This window comes from Filicampus tigris, chromosome 5 (assembly GCF_054856515.1).
Source record: "Filicampus tigris isolate MCC_2025a chromosome 5, RoL_Ftig_1.0, whole genome shotgun sequence".
NCBI lineage: Eukaryota > Metazoa > Chordata > Actinopteri > Syngnathiformes > Syngnathidae > Filicampus > Filicampus tigris.
Genome location: NC_141221.1, coordinates 29,378,840 through 29,394,270, shown reverse-complemented (window position 1 = coordinate 29,394,270; position 15,431 = coordinate 29,378,840). Strand labels below are relative to the sequence as shown.

Genomic DNA, 15,431 nt, shown 5'->3' with positions numbered 1-15,431 from the left:
ACCACCTCGTCGCAGAGAATCTTCCTACGAGCACAACTCGACTCATCGCAGTACATGTCAGCGCCTGGCTGACATTCTGACCTCTTTTGCCGATGTGTTTAGTAAGCACCCACGTGACTTTGACAGAACTGACCTACTTACACACAAAATCACTACGACCCGTGACACCCCGATTTCACAGAGAGCTTATCGCACATCTCCTAATGTTAAGGCGGAAATCCGACGTCAGGTGGACGCCCTTAAAGCAAAGGATTTGATAGACAGTATGAGCCCTTGGGCTAGTCCGGTGGTACTGGTGAGGAAGAAAGATTGGTCATGCAGATTTTGTGTGGACTTTAGGAAATTGAATTTTGTCACTGTCACTGATGCACACCCCTTGCCGAGGGTGGATGATAGTTTGGATGCACTATCAGGTTCTCAGTTCTTCTTAACAATGGACATGTCTAGCGGGTACTGGCAAGTGAAAATGGATCCCGCAGATAAGACACAAAACTGCGTTCACTACAGACGATGGTCTTTACCAATTTAAAGTAATGCCCATGGGTCTTAAAAAGGCCCCACCAACATTTCAGAGGCTCATGGAATTTGTTTTGAGGGAACTTCACTGGACGACCTGTGTAATTTATCTAGATGACATTATTTGTATGGGGAACATTTTTGAAAATCGCTTGCATAATCTTACAGACATTCTTGGCCGTTTTAGGGAAGCAGGTGTGAAACTGAATCCAAAGAAGCATGATTTTTCCAAGACGACTGTGAAGTATATGGGACACATTGTGTCCCGAGACGGACTCACTTTGGACCCAGTTAATAGTGAACGCATACCAGACTGGCCTGTTCCGCGTTCACCGACAGAGGTACGTGCATTTTTGGGTCTATGCTCCTACTATAGGCGTTTGGTGCATAAATATGCCTTTGTTGCACAGTCTCTTCACAGACTCACACAAAAGCAGGGACCCTTTGAGTGGACAGATGGCGGCTTTGTGGCTTTTCAGACACTGAAAGATGCACTCACTTTGTCACCAATCATGGCCTTCCCTGAATTTGATCAACCGTTTATTTTGAGTACAGATGCATCCAGTTTTGCAATTGGCTCGGTACTCTCTCGGTTTCAAAACGGGACGGAAAGGGAGGTGTCTTATGCGAGTCATGTGCTTTCTAAGACTGGGAAAAAATGGTCTACCTATGTCGAAGAACTTTATGCTATTATTTGGTCTATTAGACACTTCAGTCACTACTCTGAGTTGTAACCCATTCACAATTGTTACTGATCACCGTCCTCTGCTCAGTTTAGGAAAAATGGAACTCACTCATGACCCCACGGGACGCTGAGGCCGTTGGGCGTTAGAACTGGATCCTTATCAATGGAAAATCACACACAAAGAAGGGAGGAAACACACTAATGCAGACGCTATGTCACGGATTCCTTCTGGGACGCAGAAAGACTTTGCAGTTGTCAGTCCCTTCCGAATGACACTGAAATTGTGGCCCCCACTTCTGACTTGTCGGGCTCATCTTTAGGACCTTCTGTTGACAATGTTCCTTCGGTACAGGTATCTTTTGTGGACTGCAACACAGGTGAACACAAGGTTACCATTGATGTTTTCTGTACGGACTGATGACATACATTCTTGCACAACTCTCTGATCCCATGCTCGCTGACGTTTATGGCTGGGTGAAAAAACAAGAACATCCCTACCTTAGACAGGTTAAGTGTTGGGTTCAGAGGAAGCTTTGGTGGCAGTTCCCTAAGTTAGTACTGTTTGATGATATTCTTTGTCGTAAAGGTCACAGGGTCCCAGGGAAACATGAGTGCTTTTAAGTGGTGATGCCAGCTTCACTACAGAGACCATGCAATTTCTTCATGGCAATCCTTGTTCTGGTCATTACAGTGCAGAGCGCACTATTAAGCGAGCATTGACTATGTATTATTGGCCAGTAATGCGAGCCGATATTGAAAACCTTTGTAATCTGTGCAAGTCATGTGAAGCCTTCAGGAAACCAGTGCCACAACTAAGAGCGCCTTTGCATTCTATCCAGTCTGAGCACCCATTTCAATTTGTGTGTATGGACATCAATGAACTTTCGGTCACTACAGCGGGCAACAGATATGTACTGTTAATAAAACATCAGTTTACTAAGTATGTCAATGCCTATGCCATGCCTGACCAAAAAGCTGCAACAGTTGCACAGTTATCCTGTGAGCGATACATTCCAGACCACGGTGTTCCTGAAGAACTGTTTTCGGATCACGGCCGACAATATGAATCAGAGGTCATTCAAACTATATGTCAACGGCTAAACATTAAAAAGAAGAGAACATCGCCATATCACCCGCAAGGGAATGGTATGGTGGAAGGGTTTAATTGGACGTTGAAGGAACAAATGGCTAAATTTATTCAGGATTACGGGAGTGAATGGGATTAATATTTGCCTGCTATGGTCCTGTCTTTTAATGCCACCCCTCACTCGAGCACGGGGTATTCGCCCTATTTTCTTGCTCACGGCAGAGAGCCAAGACTACCTGCAGAGGTCCAAGTGGGCTCCACCCAGAGAATCTGCCAGCCCACAAAACTATGGTTAAAAAATTGGTCTTGCGCATGGGCTCGGCTTTTGACATGGTTCGTTTGTATCGAGAAGAGCAAAACCCCAAACGTGAACATTACTATAACAAACAGGTTAATTTCAAGCCTTATGGGTGTGGGGATTTGGTTTGGATCAATGATCCTACCACACAACGACAAAAACTTTGTCCAAACTGGACTGGGCCTTTTAAGGCGGTTTCTGTGAATGATGATGGACTCGTTTACAAGCTGCTGCATGTTAGGGATCCTCAGGCTGCACGAAAGGTCATTCACTATGATCGTTTCAAAACCTTACCGTGCCACTAAGGTACCAATCCCGATGACTGTGGGTTAACCTCTGATGGACACTAATTTGGGGTACGTAGCCTTATCTGGTTGAGGCTGATGTGTATGGGTTGACACCAGTTTTGGGCAAGTTACTTCCAAAATGTAATATATTACATATTACTAGTTACTTGCATGTGAAAGTAATGTTTCTTTACAATATTACTCTATTTGTAGAGTAATGCGTCACTCAAGTTTAAGTTATTTTTAAGTTGCTTTTTCAAAAATCGGTGATTAATTTATTTAATAATGATTTCAAGACCTTAAAAGGAAAATGCAAAATTTGCTGCCATACTCTAGCTGGTAAAGTTAACTTATGAGCATATTTAATTATATAGTGTGATCTATAATATTAAATGTTTCGACTCTATGGTTTGGTGGGACATCACTACCTTTGATCAATATTTTTATCAATAAGATTTATTTATTAAATATAAATATTGGAACTGATATTTTGTCCAGTAAATAAATAACCAGACTGTAAACCACAAATGAAATTATCATTATTCTCAAATTAATTTACACACTGGGGGCGGCATGGCTCAGTGGTAGAGTGGTCCTTTCCCAACTGGCAGTTTGTGGGTTCAATCCCCGGCCATTGTGACCATTTTGAAGTATCCTTGAGCAAGATACTGAACCCCCAGTTGCTCCCGATGCTGCGTCATCAGGAGGTAGATGAGGTACCGTGTGAAGCGCTTTGAGTGCCAAAGGTAGAAAAGCGCGATACAAGTGACAGTTAATTTGCCATTTACACACAAATAATAGTGATGCATAACATATAATTGATAATTGGTCTAACAAGAGAGAGAGAGAGAGAAAGAGAGAGAGAGAGAGAGAGAAAGAGAGGGATAAACACACAGACAAGGCATGTGTAATAAAAGCAAAAATATGTATTGATCAAGTCAAAACTGACCTGCCTAAAAGTTTTTTCCTTTTTCATTATTATTTTTTCTATTTATAATAATTGAAAGTTCAGTTAGTTCTAATTTTCTTTTACTACATGGAAACAAAGTTTCGAGGTGATCTGAAAAAAAAAAAGGTAAATAAGAAACGAGCGCATCAGACTCTAATAATGGCGTCTATTGTAGTTTGTCCGGTTGATGGTACCGTAGCGTGACGTCATTTGTCACCAGCAGATGATTTGCATTTTGATTGCAAACAGCCAATCAGAATCACTACGTTTTACATATGGCAATTGATGGCACTAAGTTCAGTAAATCATATCTAAAAAGCACAGTGACTTATTTTTTTGCAGTTTATTCTCTTCGTTTTACTTAGGTTTGTTCCTGCTTGTATTTTGTGTCTATGATTTGCATTTTATTTTATGAAACCGTGACAGTGATTATTGTCACAAACAATAACTTCTCAGCCATTTTAATTGTTGTCAATGGTGTAAAGACAATTGAATTGCTTGGCAGAGAGTTGACTCACGCACTTACGTTGTTGGGTGAAGCTCCAAGTGCGACAAAAACTATTTATTTGAGTATTGCTGGAAGTAATAGCTTACAATCAAGTGATGCTATGAACTTCCCTACTTGCTAAATGATGCCATATATGTATTATAGTCCTGAAATTTGTAACGCGTTACCAGTCTCTGTAACTGTAATAATATTTTTTTTTAAATCGGAGTAACAAGTTACATTACGTCGTTACTGCCTAAATGCAATGTATTACTGTACTGCGTTACTTTTGTAACGCGTTACCCCTAACACTGGTTGACACGTTATGTAGGGCTGGCCAGAAAAAGAAACAAGGCGGCTGAATAAAGTCTGTTGTGGAGCTATTCCCTCTCCGTGTGCTGGTCTTTCCCCACGAGCTTCAATTGAAGAATCACACTCACTATCGCCAGGAAATTGAGTATTACACTAACGTAACCTGTGACGCAAAAGCATCATTTAACTTATAACATGTCTATTTTAGCCAAATCTAACCTGTGTACATTCTGATTTTTTTTGCACCTTTCGGACATTGCGGAGTCGGACACAGTTCAGTCAGTCATCTTCGTGTAAGCCTTGTGGCCTGCATTATTCACTGAGGCTCAGGTGAGACATTTTAATTTGTCTTCCCACAAAGAAACATTCGTTTGTTTACTTAAACTTTGTGATCTGTTGCTCGTCTTAAAAGTGATGTTTAAACAGTGTGGTTACAGTTAGGTATGTTTTTTATGTGAAATACTTTGTATACAACTTTTTTGTCATGCATACAGTATTAGATGAAATCTTAAAGTTGAAGGCAACCCAAACATATTTTTTCAAGAATATATTCTATGCAGGTCCACTAGTTGAAAAAAGGCATTCTGATTAATATTGCATTTGTGGAATATGACTTAAGCAGCAAAATCCACCTGTTTTTAGCCATCTCAGGGGCAGAAAATGACACCACAATTGTTCAGGGCTCAGATAACGACCAATCATGGCTCAGCTTCAGAAAACAGATGAGCTGTGATTGGCTGTTACCTGAGCCCTGAGCATTTGTTATGTCATTTTCAGTCGACAGAAGTGACAAAATAGCTGCCCCCGAGATGGCTAAAACTATTTAAAAAAAATTGACTTATTGTCCGGAAAATACGATAATATGCTAACTCGTGTGCCGTCACTGTGCTTGCTCGTCCAATATTTCAAAAGTTAAATCTAGATAGGCGAATATGTGCAGGCTCTTCTGAGCATTTTCGTGGGACAAAGACATCCAAAACAACTTTGAATCGATGACAAGGAGCGACCAGTATGTACCAGCTTATTACTGCCAACCAAGGCTCGTTTAAACTGTTCGCACAAAAAACAAGTCCGTGGAAGATGTAAAGTTAAAACAAGACGAATAAGCAGCTCACGGATCACAACAACTGGAGTCGAAATGACCGTCGAGTGAGCAAATTGTACGATCAACTAGACACCATGGGTCACGTTCTTGGGCACCCGAACAATGGATTCTGCTGCGGCGCTACTGACGAAGTTGTACTACTACTGTCTGTTGTAGTTAGGTTTGCCAACTGTCCCTTGCAAAACGGAATTGTCCCGTATTTAGTAATGTAAGTATGTGTCCTGTATTGAGCTAGAGATGGTGTGTAAAGAATGATGATTTTTAAACGTCAAATTAAGGTTAAAATGGGCATGTGCAATGAATGTCGTCATTGTATGGACAAACAATTTTTTTGTGCAATAAATAAGTACATAAATAAGATTGACAAGTATGTTAAATTGATATGTAATACATTGATGAATAATAAAATAATTCACACACAGCCTTACATTCATTACAAGTTCAGACAGATATGCATAATTTTTACTGTACAGGCAGTTGATATACTACTTTAACCGTAAATATATACAGTAAAAATGTGTTAACATTGTATTTCTCTTTTATGAAAAATAAGTGGATAAATTATTCAAAACAAATGTTCTGCTGAACAGATTAAAGGTGAGCTTATTGTGATCGTGACATGACGTCTTGCTCTGAATTTTACTATGCAGTAGTCAAAGACAAACCGCTCCTCGCTGCAGTAAGATCTCAGAAGAAATATAAATGGAAAAAATAGGCTGTCTCCACATAATGTTGCACTGAGCTGTTCATGAGTTATGAATGTTCTGCTTATTATTTATTGTTTTATATTAATTTATATAGTTTTGAGTTGAGCAGGAAAGGTTTCTAGAAGTTTGAGAGAGATTTATTTTGATAAGTAAATTTTGTTGGTTTGTATTAGTACATTTCTGGATAATAACTTTTTCATGTGTTCATCCATCCATTATCCAAACCGTACTGGAGCCCATCCTAGCTGTCTACAGGCAGCAGGCGGGATACACCCTGAACTGGTTGCCAGCCAATCGCAGGGCACACACAAACAAACAACCATTCGCACTCACAATCATACCTAGGGACAGTTTAGAGCACATATGTCAAAGTCAAGGCCTGCGGGCCACATCCGGCCCGGGCGAAGGTTTTCTACGGTCCCTGGGATCATATTGCTTTATTATTAGATCCGGCCCGCAGCCTGCAGCAAGCCGGTGTGGGTAGCAGATCTGATCGGGTCCTTCGCGCTTGCCGAAGACGTCACATTTTAAAATATATTGTAGCGACTTCAAAGAACACGCCGTCAGACGTAGTTTAATTATCATGTTTTTATTAGTCCAATTGGCTACTGTGGGCCACAGCCAACGCCAATACGCCGATGCATTCATTAACCTCAGAAAAAACACAACTTGGCAAGACACAAATTCGACCACAACACAGATAACCCAATTCGTTACACTATTTCTGTAATATATTTCTTTGCATCAATGTTTGCCACCCCATGGCTGTTCTACATGCTGACTGAAGACTTCACGTCATTTTTCGTGGCTTTCAGAATCGGATTGTGGTTATTTGGAGTAAAACACACGTTCTTAGAAATAATTCATGTTAGAAATCTCACGTTGTTTTATTATTAGTAATTGTTGGCATTTGATATATTCATTGAGTTTCGACGTAGTGCTGGGATGTCCCACACTGTGAGCAGGCATTGAACGCTATTCGAGCGCTAAGTGTTGATAGTAAGTGACTTATTTTTTCTCTTTCGTCCTTCGACAGAGCACATGTGCCAGCAAACTCAGTAGTTGCAGATTGCCCGTGTTTCACCATGTTTGTTGTTGTGTGTAAATGTTAAAAGGTGAGTTTAATCATTTAGGTTCGTGTCAGGTAACTGCTGTACATAATAGCCTAGATATTTTCTTGTGAGTGATGTCACGTTGATGAACACTAGTTAGTTATTTTGGCTCATATGCTAACTATTCTAATGATGAAACGTGTGAATATGTATTGTATGTATTGTTTGGCTGATTAATTTCTTAATGCAGTGAATTGTAATGTTTAGGCATATTGTTAACAAATGGATATGCATTGGATGATGTTGCTAGGTTATTCTTTGTCTGTGTTGTTGCAGACCACAATAAATAGCCGTGTCAAGTGGAACACGGGCCTGTGTTTTCTGACAGGATCACCCACATTCATACCATGCCACTCTAAAATAGGGTCAGCTGGGGACATCATACCAATCATATGATCCTCTCCGTTTTACTTCACATTATGTACATTTCATACAATCTTGCAGCCCGAGTCAACCAGAAAATTGTTTCCAGTTTGGCAGGAGAAACGCAAACAGAAGTGACGTACGAGCTGCCTCGCAAAAGTAGCAGTAATGTACTTTATTTTAATTTTTTATTTAGTAACTCTGAAGATAAAAACACAACAGCCAGGGGGGTGACAAACATAGATGCAAAGAAATATATTACAAATATATAAAGCGTGACATCATCAGCAGGCGCAAGGACCTGATCCAATCTGGACATTTTAAAAATTTCAATGAACCTTCTATCGGCTTGTTGCAAAATGTTTTGGCCCTCCGTCCATTTGACTTTGACACCCCTGATTTAGAGCATTCAATCAACCTACGATTCATGTTTTTTGGAATGTGGGAGGAAACCGGAGTACCCGGAGAGTGGTTGTGGGGTGATATTAAGCATTGCAAAGTGGGGGGAAATGGTAGCCCTCAGGTATGAAAGGCAGACTACTTTTCATTGACCATTTGTTTTGTTTTTTCCATCAAGAGCTCCAAGTGTGTTATTTTGTGTAAAAATGAAAGAAACAATTTATCTTATCTGATTCATTAGGTGTTTTCAACCACTGGTCACACACTCTTCTAGTTCATCAATATCAACAAAAAGAAAAAAAAACGTGTTCATTTCATCTAAGTTACTCAGACCCTGATTGCTTCATCATCCTCACTGGAGAATTTAATTATACTGATCTCAAGACTGTCCCACCTGCATTGAGTTCAGTGCCTTTGCCATTACTGACATCTAGGTGTAGAAACAGTGCACAGCACATATATAGACTCGGGCTCAAAAAAAAAAATTTTAATGGATGCTGAAAATAAGACATACCCAAAAGTTGATCCCGGCCGCAAATAAAGCGGCGTTGTGTCGTGACGGTGGTGGGTATGAGCTAACAGGATCGCATGCATACTTTTATACATATTATTTTATTTGATTGAATGATTTTATTAAACACTGACGACATTTCTCATCGACGTCTAACATCGACACTTTACATAGACATCTAACATCGACACTTTACATGGACGTCTAACATAGACACTTATCATCCACACATAACATAGACACGCACATATAACATAGACATGTATCATCCACACACAACAGACACATATCATAGACATAACTTGGACACATCATGGACGTCTATAACAATCACTTATCATTGACACATTACATAGTCACCTATCTGGACGTATAACATATACACGTATCATCGACACATAACATATTTTTGGCAAAAATGGAACCCCATAGACACGTATCATCGGCACATAACATTTTTGGCACAAATGGAACCCCATACCTCACACCCGATTAAACTGTAAAATATCTATGCATTTGTTTGTTTCTTTTAACATGGAGGAGGAATGTGAGGATCATTCAGACCAAACCATGAAGGTGTTTGTGATCCAGCGTCGGGGTAAGGACTGACTGGGGTTGCAACACAAACCAAGGCATGCATTCTGTTCATGGGGTTATTCTTTGCGATCATCTGCTTGTATCCAATAACACTCAAGAACACCTTCCGAGTACAGCCAAGAAAAAAAAAATCCAAGAAGGGTGTAGCATAAACCTGTAATAACATTAGAAGCCCTAACCAACAACACATTTTGCCCACTTTTAGGCTCTGTCTGAATGTGCACATGATTTCCTATATAGTGTGCTACTACGGGATTACACCATTTTATAGTTATGTCTGAATGTCCAGGGAGCATAAATCTAGGGCACTCAGTTACCCACAATGCACTTGAAAAAGTAGTAAACATCGATGACCACTCAAAAGGTTAATATAGACCACAATGCATTATGAGTGGGAAAACAACATGGCCAAGCGCGAATGTCAAAGTGATCAAGTGGCTATACACCACGGAAATAATTAATTCATTTTGTTTAATTGAAAATATGTAGCCTTCAACAAAGGAAATAAGATAGTTTAAAATTAATATTTTGTATTCACAATAAATGGTCGGCGATCTTAATGCGCTGGTGCTTCATGACAGGCTCACATAATATGAGGTAGTGAGCTGGCTGTCCAAATTGACAAACTAAATGAGGGAACTAGGTAAACACTGGTGATGTCTTTGTTTTTATTGTTTTGTTTTTCTTTTCTTTTTAGCTTTGTTTAGGTGTAACCAGAGACCAATGACTGCTCCAGAGTGTCTGCCTATTGTTGTCGGATCTTCTCAAAAATACCTACCCTCAGCAAGTTTTATGTAATTGATATTAATACAGCCAAATTGATAACAGAAAGCACATAATTTTATTAAATCCTTCATAGCATTGCTTTGAAGAACTGTTGTCCTGTATATTTTGGTTGTTCTCTGTTTCTTGCACTGGTTATTGTTTTATTTCATTACAATGGACAGTTATCCTGTTGGAAATATTTTATTATTTTTTAAAATTACACTGTGGTGCCATCTGTTGGAAAATATGTTCAAAGGGGAAGTCAACCCCCCAAAAATCTTTATAATAGAAATAGAAATTATTCTATTCATCAACAAGAAATTGAGTCAAAACACCAAACAAATATGTAAACATGAGCTCACATTCCAAGAGCAAATTTTATTAATCCATTTCAAGAGTAAAGTGCACTTAAATAAAATGGTTAAGTCAAGGCTAAGTTCAAGTCATTTGAAGACAATGTTATAATGTTGCGCAACAGGGTTTGTTTTTTATCAGTATGCTTAAAGCTAAAATCATCATCAATCAGTTCAAAAAGCCACGGCAGCCATTTGCCAAAATCAAAAAGGCTCATTTTTATTTCTCAGTAATATACGCTCAGGACCCCATCTTGAGAAAAAAAATCTGAAATGTAGAAATTTTTGCAAATTTATTCAAACAGAAAAACTGAAATATTATATGGTCATAAGTATTTAGACCCTGATGCATTTTATTGAGTAGAAGCACCCTTTTGAGCTAGTACAGTCATGAGTCTTCTTGGGAATGATGTAACAAGTTTTTTACACCTGGATTTGGGGATCCCCTGCCATTCTTCCCTGCAGGTCCTCTCCAGTTCTGTCAGGTTGGATGGTGAACGTTGGTGGACAGCCATTTTCAGGTCTCTCCATCCATCCATCCGTCCGTCCATCCGTCCGTCCGTCCATCCATCCATCCATTATCCAATCCGCTTATCCTCACAAGGTCTGGAGCCTATCCAGCTGTCTTCGGGCAGTAGGCGGGGCACACCCTGAACTGCTTGCCAGCACAGGTCCCTTCAGATATGCTCAGTTGGATTTAGGTCAGGGCTCTGCCTGGGCCAGTCAAGAACAGTCACAGAGTTGTTCTGAAGCCACTCCTTTGTTATTTTAGCAGAGTGCTTCACGTCATTGCCCTGTTGAAAGGTGAACCTTCGGCCCAGTCTGAGGTCCTCAGCACTCAGGAAGAGTTTTTTCTCCAGGATATCTCTGTACTTGGCTGCATTCATCTTTCCTTCAATTGCAACCAGTCGTCCTGTCCCTGCAGCTGAAAAACACCCCCACAACATGATGCTCCGACCACAACATTTCACTGTAGGGATTGTATTGGGCATGTGATAAGCAGTGCCTGGGTTTCTCCACACAAACCATGTAGAATTTACACCAAAAAAGTTCAATCTTGGTCTCATTAGACCAGAGAATCTTATTTCTCTGGGAGTCCGTCATGTGTTTTTCGGTAAACTCTATGCAGGCGATGCTTCTGGTGGGCCACTCTGTCATAAAGCCCCGACCGGTGGAGGGCTGCAGTCATAGTTAACTTTGTGTAACTTTCTCCCATCTCCCTGCTGCATCTCTGGAGCTCAGCCACAGTGATCTTTGGGTTCTTCTTTACCTCTCTCACCAAGGCTCTTCTCACACAATTGCTCAGTTTGGCTGGATGGCCAGGTCGAGGAAGAGTTGTTGTCTTCCCAAAGAGGTTATGGAGGCCATTGTGGTCTTAGGAACCTTAAGTGCTGCCGAAATTATTTGTATATTACCATTGAATCCTGTGTACACCATGCCTGAGATGGAAAATAGTCAATGGCCATCAGAGGAAGTGTAGCAACGAGTAAAATCATTGTACATCAAGCTCTTGATGTGAAAGGGATATGCAAAAGGAAATCCAGATCGGTTCATATTTCAGCAAGTACATCTCATTAATGACATTATTATGATCTAATATTATGTCTCTTTTGTACATGTATGGAAAGAAATATGTAGCTTGTTGTTGCTGAATATTTACTGTTTTCTTAGTACTGTAAATATAAAAGGAATTGGTGAACAAAAGTGAATATTTCATATTCGCATTGGCGTGAAAAGACCTATGTAAAAGTGGTGTGATGTTTGAACACATTTTGGGGGAATAAATACTTCTTTGATTGTAGTAATCCACAAGAGATGAAGACGATATGAACATCTAAAATATAATATAAAGATTTGATGTCTTGTGTTGAGTTACCCTTTAATTACATGTTTTTGATGACGACAGTTGGCCCTGAAACACTACTATTGCCAGTGTTGTTTTGCAAATCTGGAAAAAACAGCATACCGGAATGGATCCTGTTTGACCACAGAGGCTTTACTGTATGCTACATTCATTTCACTGCCTTAACCATGTATACTGTCAATTTTGACAGGACTGCTGCAAAGTAGTCCTGTCAAATTGACAACATTTGATAGCACTTGCAGCTCACCTCTCCTACTGCAGTGGACAGCAGATGGACAATTTTTTCATGGGGTGTGGCAACCACACTTTGGCTGTTGATCTCAATGATGCGGTGACCAACTCTCACTCCACCCTTTTCAGCAATCCCTCCACGCATGAGACTGCAGATCTGTTTAGGTGAGGAAATTCATTTGAACCTCAATTTAATATTATACAATATATGAATGTTCAGAAAGATTACCCACAGTGCCGTTCTGGACACTGAAACCCAATTGGTAGCGGAGGTCTGGACGTCTGATGAGTACTGTTGTCACTGGTGGACATCTCACTATGTTCATCTTGATGCGTGACTGTTTTTTTAGGCCCTAAAAATAAAAACGGTGTATTACATTTTAATGTTTCCATTCATAAATGTTTAAACTATGTTTTAAAAAAAACTGAAATGGGGGCAAAAGCCACTTTGTTGCTTGTGGTCTGCTATAAACCACATATTCCATCCATCTATCCATCCATTATCAACCAGCTGGCTCCTCTCAACATGGAGAAGGAGCGGCTTGACTCTGAGTCCCTCTCGGGTGACTGAACTTCTCACTCTATCTCTAAGGGATAGTGCGGGCAGGGGTTACGCCTTGCAGAGGAACCCCATTTCGGCCGCTTGTATCTGAGATCTTGTTCTTTCGGTCACAACCCACAGCTCATGGCCATAGGTGAGGGCAGGAACCTAGATTGACCGGTAAATCGAGAGCTTCGCCTTTCAGCTCAGCTCATTCTTCATCACGACAGACCGATACAGAGTCTGCATCACAGCAGATGCTGCGCCGATCCGCCTGTTGATCTCCCATCATACCCTCACTCATGAACCACAAGATACCTCAAGATACTTGAACTCCTCCATTTGTGGTAGAATCTCATCCCAGACCTGGAGAGGGCACCCGCCCTTTTCCAACTGTAGAACATGGTCTCCGATTTGGAGGTGCTGATTTTCATCCCAACTGCTTCACACTTGGCTGCAAACCACTGCAGTGAGAGTTGGAGATCACGGCTTGAAGAAGCCAAGTACCACATCATCTGCAAAAAGCAGGGATGCAATACTGACACCACCAAACCGGACACCCTCAACCCATCGGCTGCTCCTAGAAATTCTGTCCAAAAAAGTTATGAGCAGAATCTATGACAAAGGGCAGCCTTGGCGGAGTCCAACCCTCACTGGAAACGAATCCGAATCCGACAATGCGGACCAAACTCTGACATCGGCGGTACAGTGACTAAACAGCTCTTATCGAGGGGCTCAGTACCCCGTACTCCTGAAGCACCCTCCACAGAACTCCCCGAGGGACACGTTCGAATGCCTTCTCAAAGTCCACAAAACACATGTAGACTGGTTGGGCGAATTCCCTCGAGGACCCTGCTGAGGGTGTAGAGCTGGTCCAGTGTTCCACAGCCATGACGAAAACCACATTGCTCCTCCTGAATCTGAGATTCTACCTCCCAACGCACCCTCTCCTCCAGCACCCCTGAATAGACCTTACCAGGGAGGCTGAGAAAAGTTTCCCCGCCTCTCTCCTCCATTAACCGCGGCAACGTTGGCCAGAACATTTTATTAGTATTCATTTGGGCGCCCAGCTAAATTTGTTTGTAATAAATTCTAATTGTTGATTTGGTTCCCTCTCGCTCTCTCTACATCTAATTTGAATTTGGTACAAGTAATTAAGTAGTTAAGGCATCCACCAAACCCCTAAAGCGAAAATTCCTATAAGCTCCAGCACACTCACAATACGTTTGGGTCGGCCGGGTCGGACCAGCATCTGCCCCACCATTGGAGCCAACACACCACCAGGTGGTGATCTCTTGGCCAGCTTGGCCCCACTCTTCAGCCAAGGGTGTCCTGGTGCCAAGTGCACATATGGACACCCTTATGTTTGACCATGGTGTTCGTGACAAGCACAGAAGCCCAATAACAGAACACCACTCAGGTTCAGATCGGAGGAGCTGTTCCTCCCAATCACGCCCTTCCAAGTCTCACTTTCATTGCCCATGTGAGCATTGAAGTCCCCCAGTAGAATGACAGGTCCCCAGGGGGCGCGCTCTCCAGCACACCCTCCAAGGACTCCAAAAAGAGTGGGTACTCTGTGGGTTTTGTGCATAGGCACAAACAACAGTCAGGACCATAAGGCAGAGGGAAGCTATGCTCACATCCACCGGGGCCAAGCCGGGGGGACAATAAGTATGCCCACACCTGCTCGGCACCTCTCACCTTGGGCAATTCCAGAGTGGAAGAGTGTCCAACCCCTCCCGAGAGGACTGGTACCAGTGCCCAAGCTGTGTGTGGAGGTGAGCCCGACTATTCTATTCGGAACTTCTCAGCCTGACACACCAGCTCGGGCTCCTTTCCTGCCAGAGAGTTCACATTTCATGTCCCAAGAGCTACTTTCTCTAGCCGGGGAATGGCCCACCAAGGTCTATGCCTTTTACTGCCGAACAGCTCACAGGGCATCCGACCCCTTTGGCGCCTCCCACAGGTGGTGAGCCCATGGGAAAGGGCACCCACGTTGCCTTTTTGGGCTGAGCCCAGCCGGGCCCAATGGGTGCAGGCCCAACCACCAGGCGCTCGCCAACATGCCCCACCTCCAGGCTTGGCTCCAGAGGGGTGACCCACGTCAGGGCAAGGGAAAACAAGTTCCATTTATTTCAGTCATATGGGTTTTCTGAGCTGTGCTTGGTCGTGTCCCTCACGTAGGACCCTGCCAGAAGCATAAAGCCCCAGACAACTTAGCTCCTAGGATCATTGGGACATGGAAACCCCGCCACCACAGTA

At 41.9% G+C, this 15,431-nt stretch overlaps 1 protein-coding gene across 5 annotated transcripts in view; it reads right to left on the bottom strand.

The window, feature by feature from the left end:
- LOC147148030 (amyloid-beta A4 precursor protein-binding family A member 1-like) overlaps positions 1–15,431 on the bottom strand; it is a 146,805-nt gene that overhangs the window by 10,628 nt on the left and 120,746 nt on the right. For 3 of the 5 annotated variants that reach the window (XM_086031204.1, XM_086031200.1, XM_086031203.1), the window contains 2 exons: positions 12,862–12,981; positions 12,645–12,785 (listed from right to left, as the gene is read on the bottom strand). In XM_086031204.1, the coding sequence (XP_085887330.1) occupies positions 12,645–12,785; positions 12,862–12,981 (261 nt within the window). The other 2 variants (XM_086031201.1, XM_086031202.1) reach the window with 2 other exon arrangements.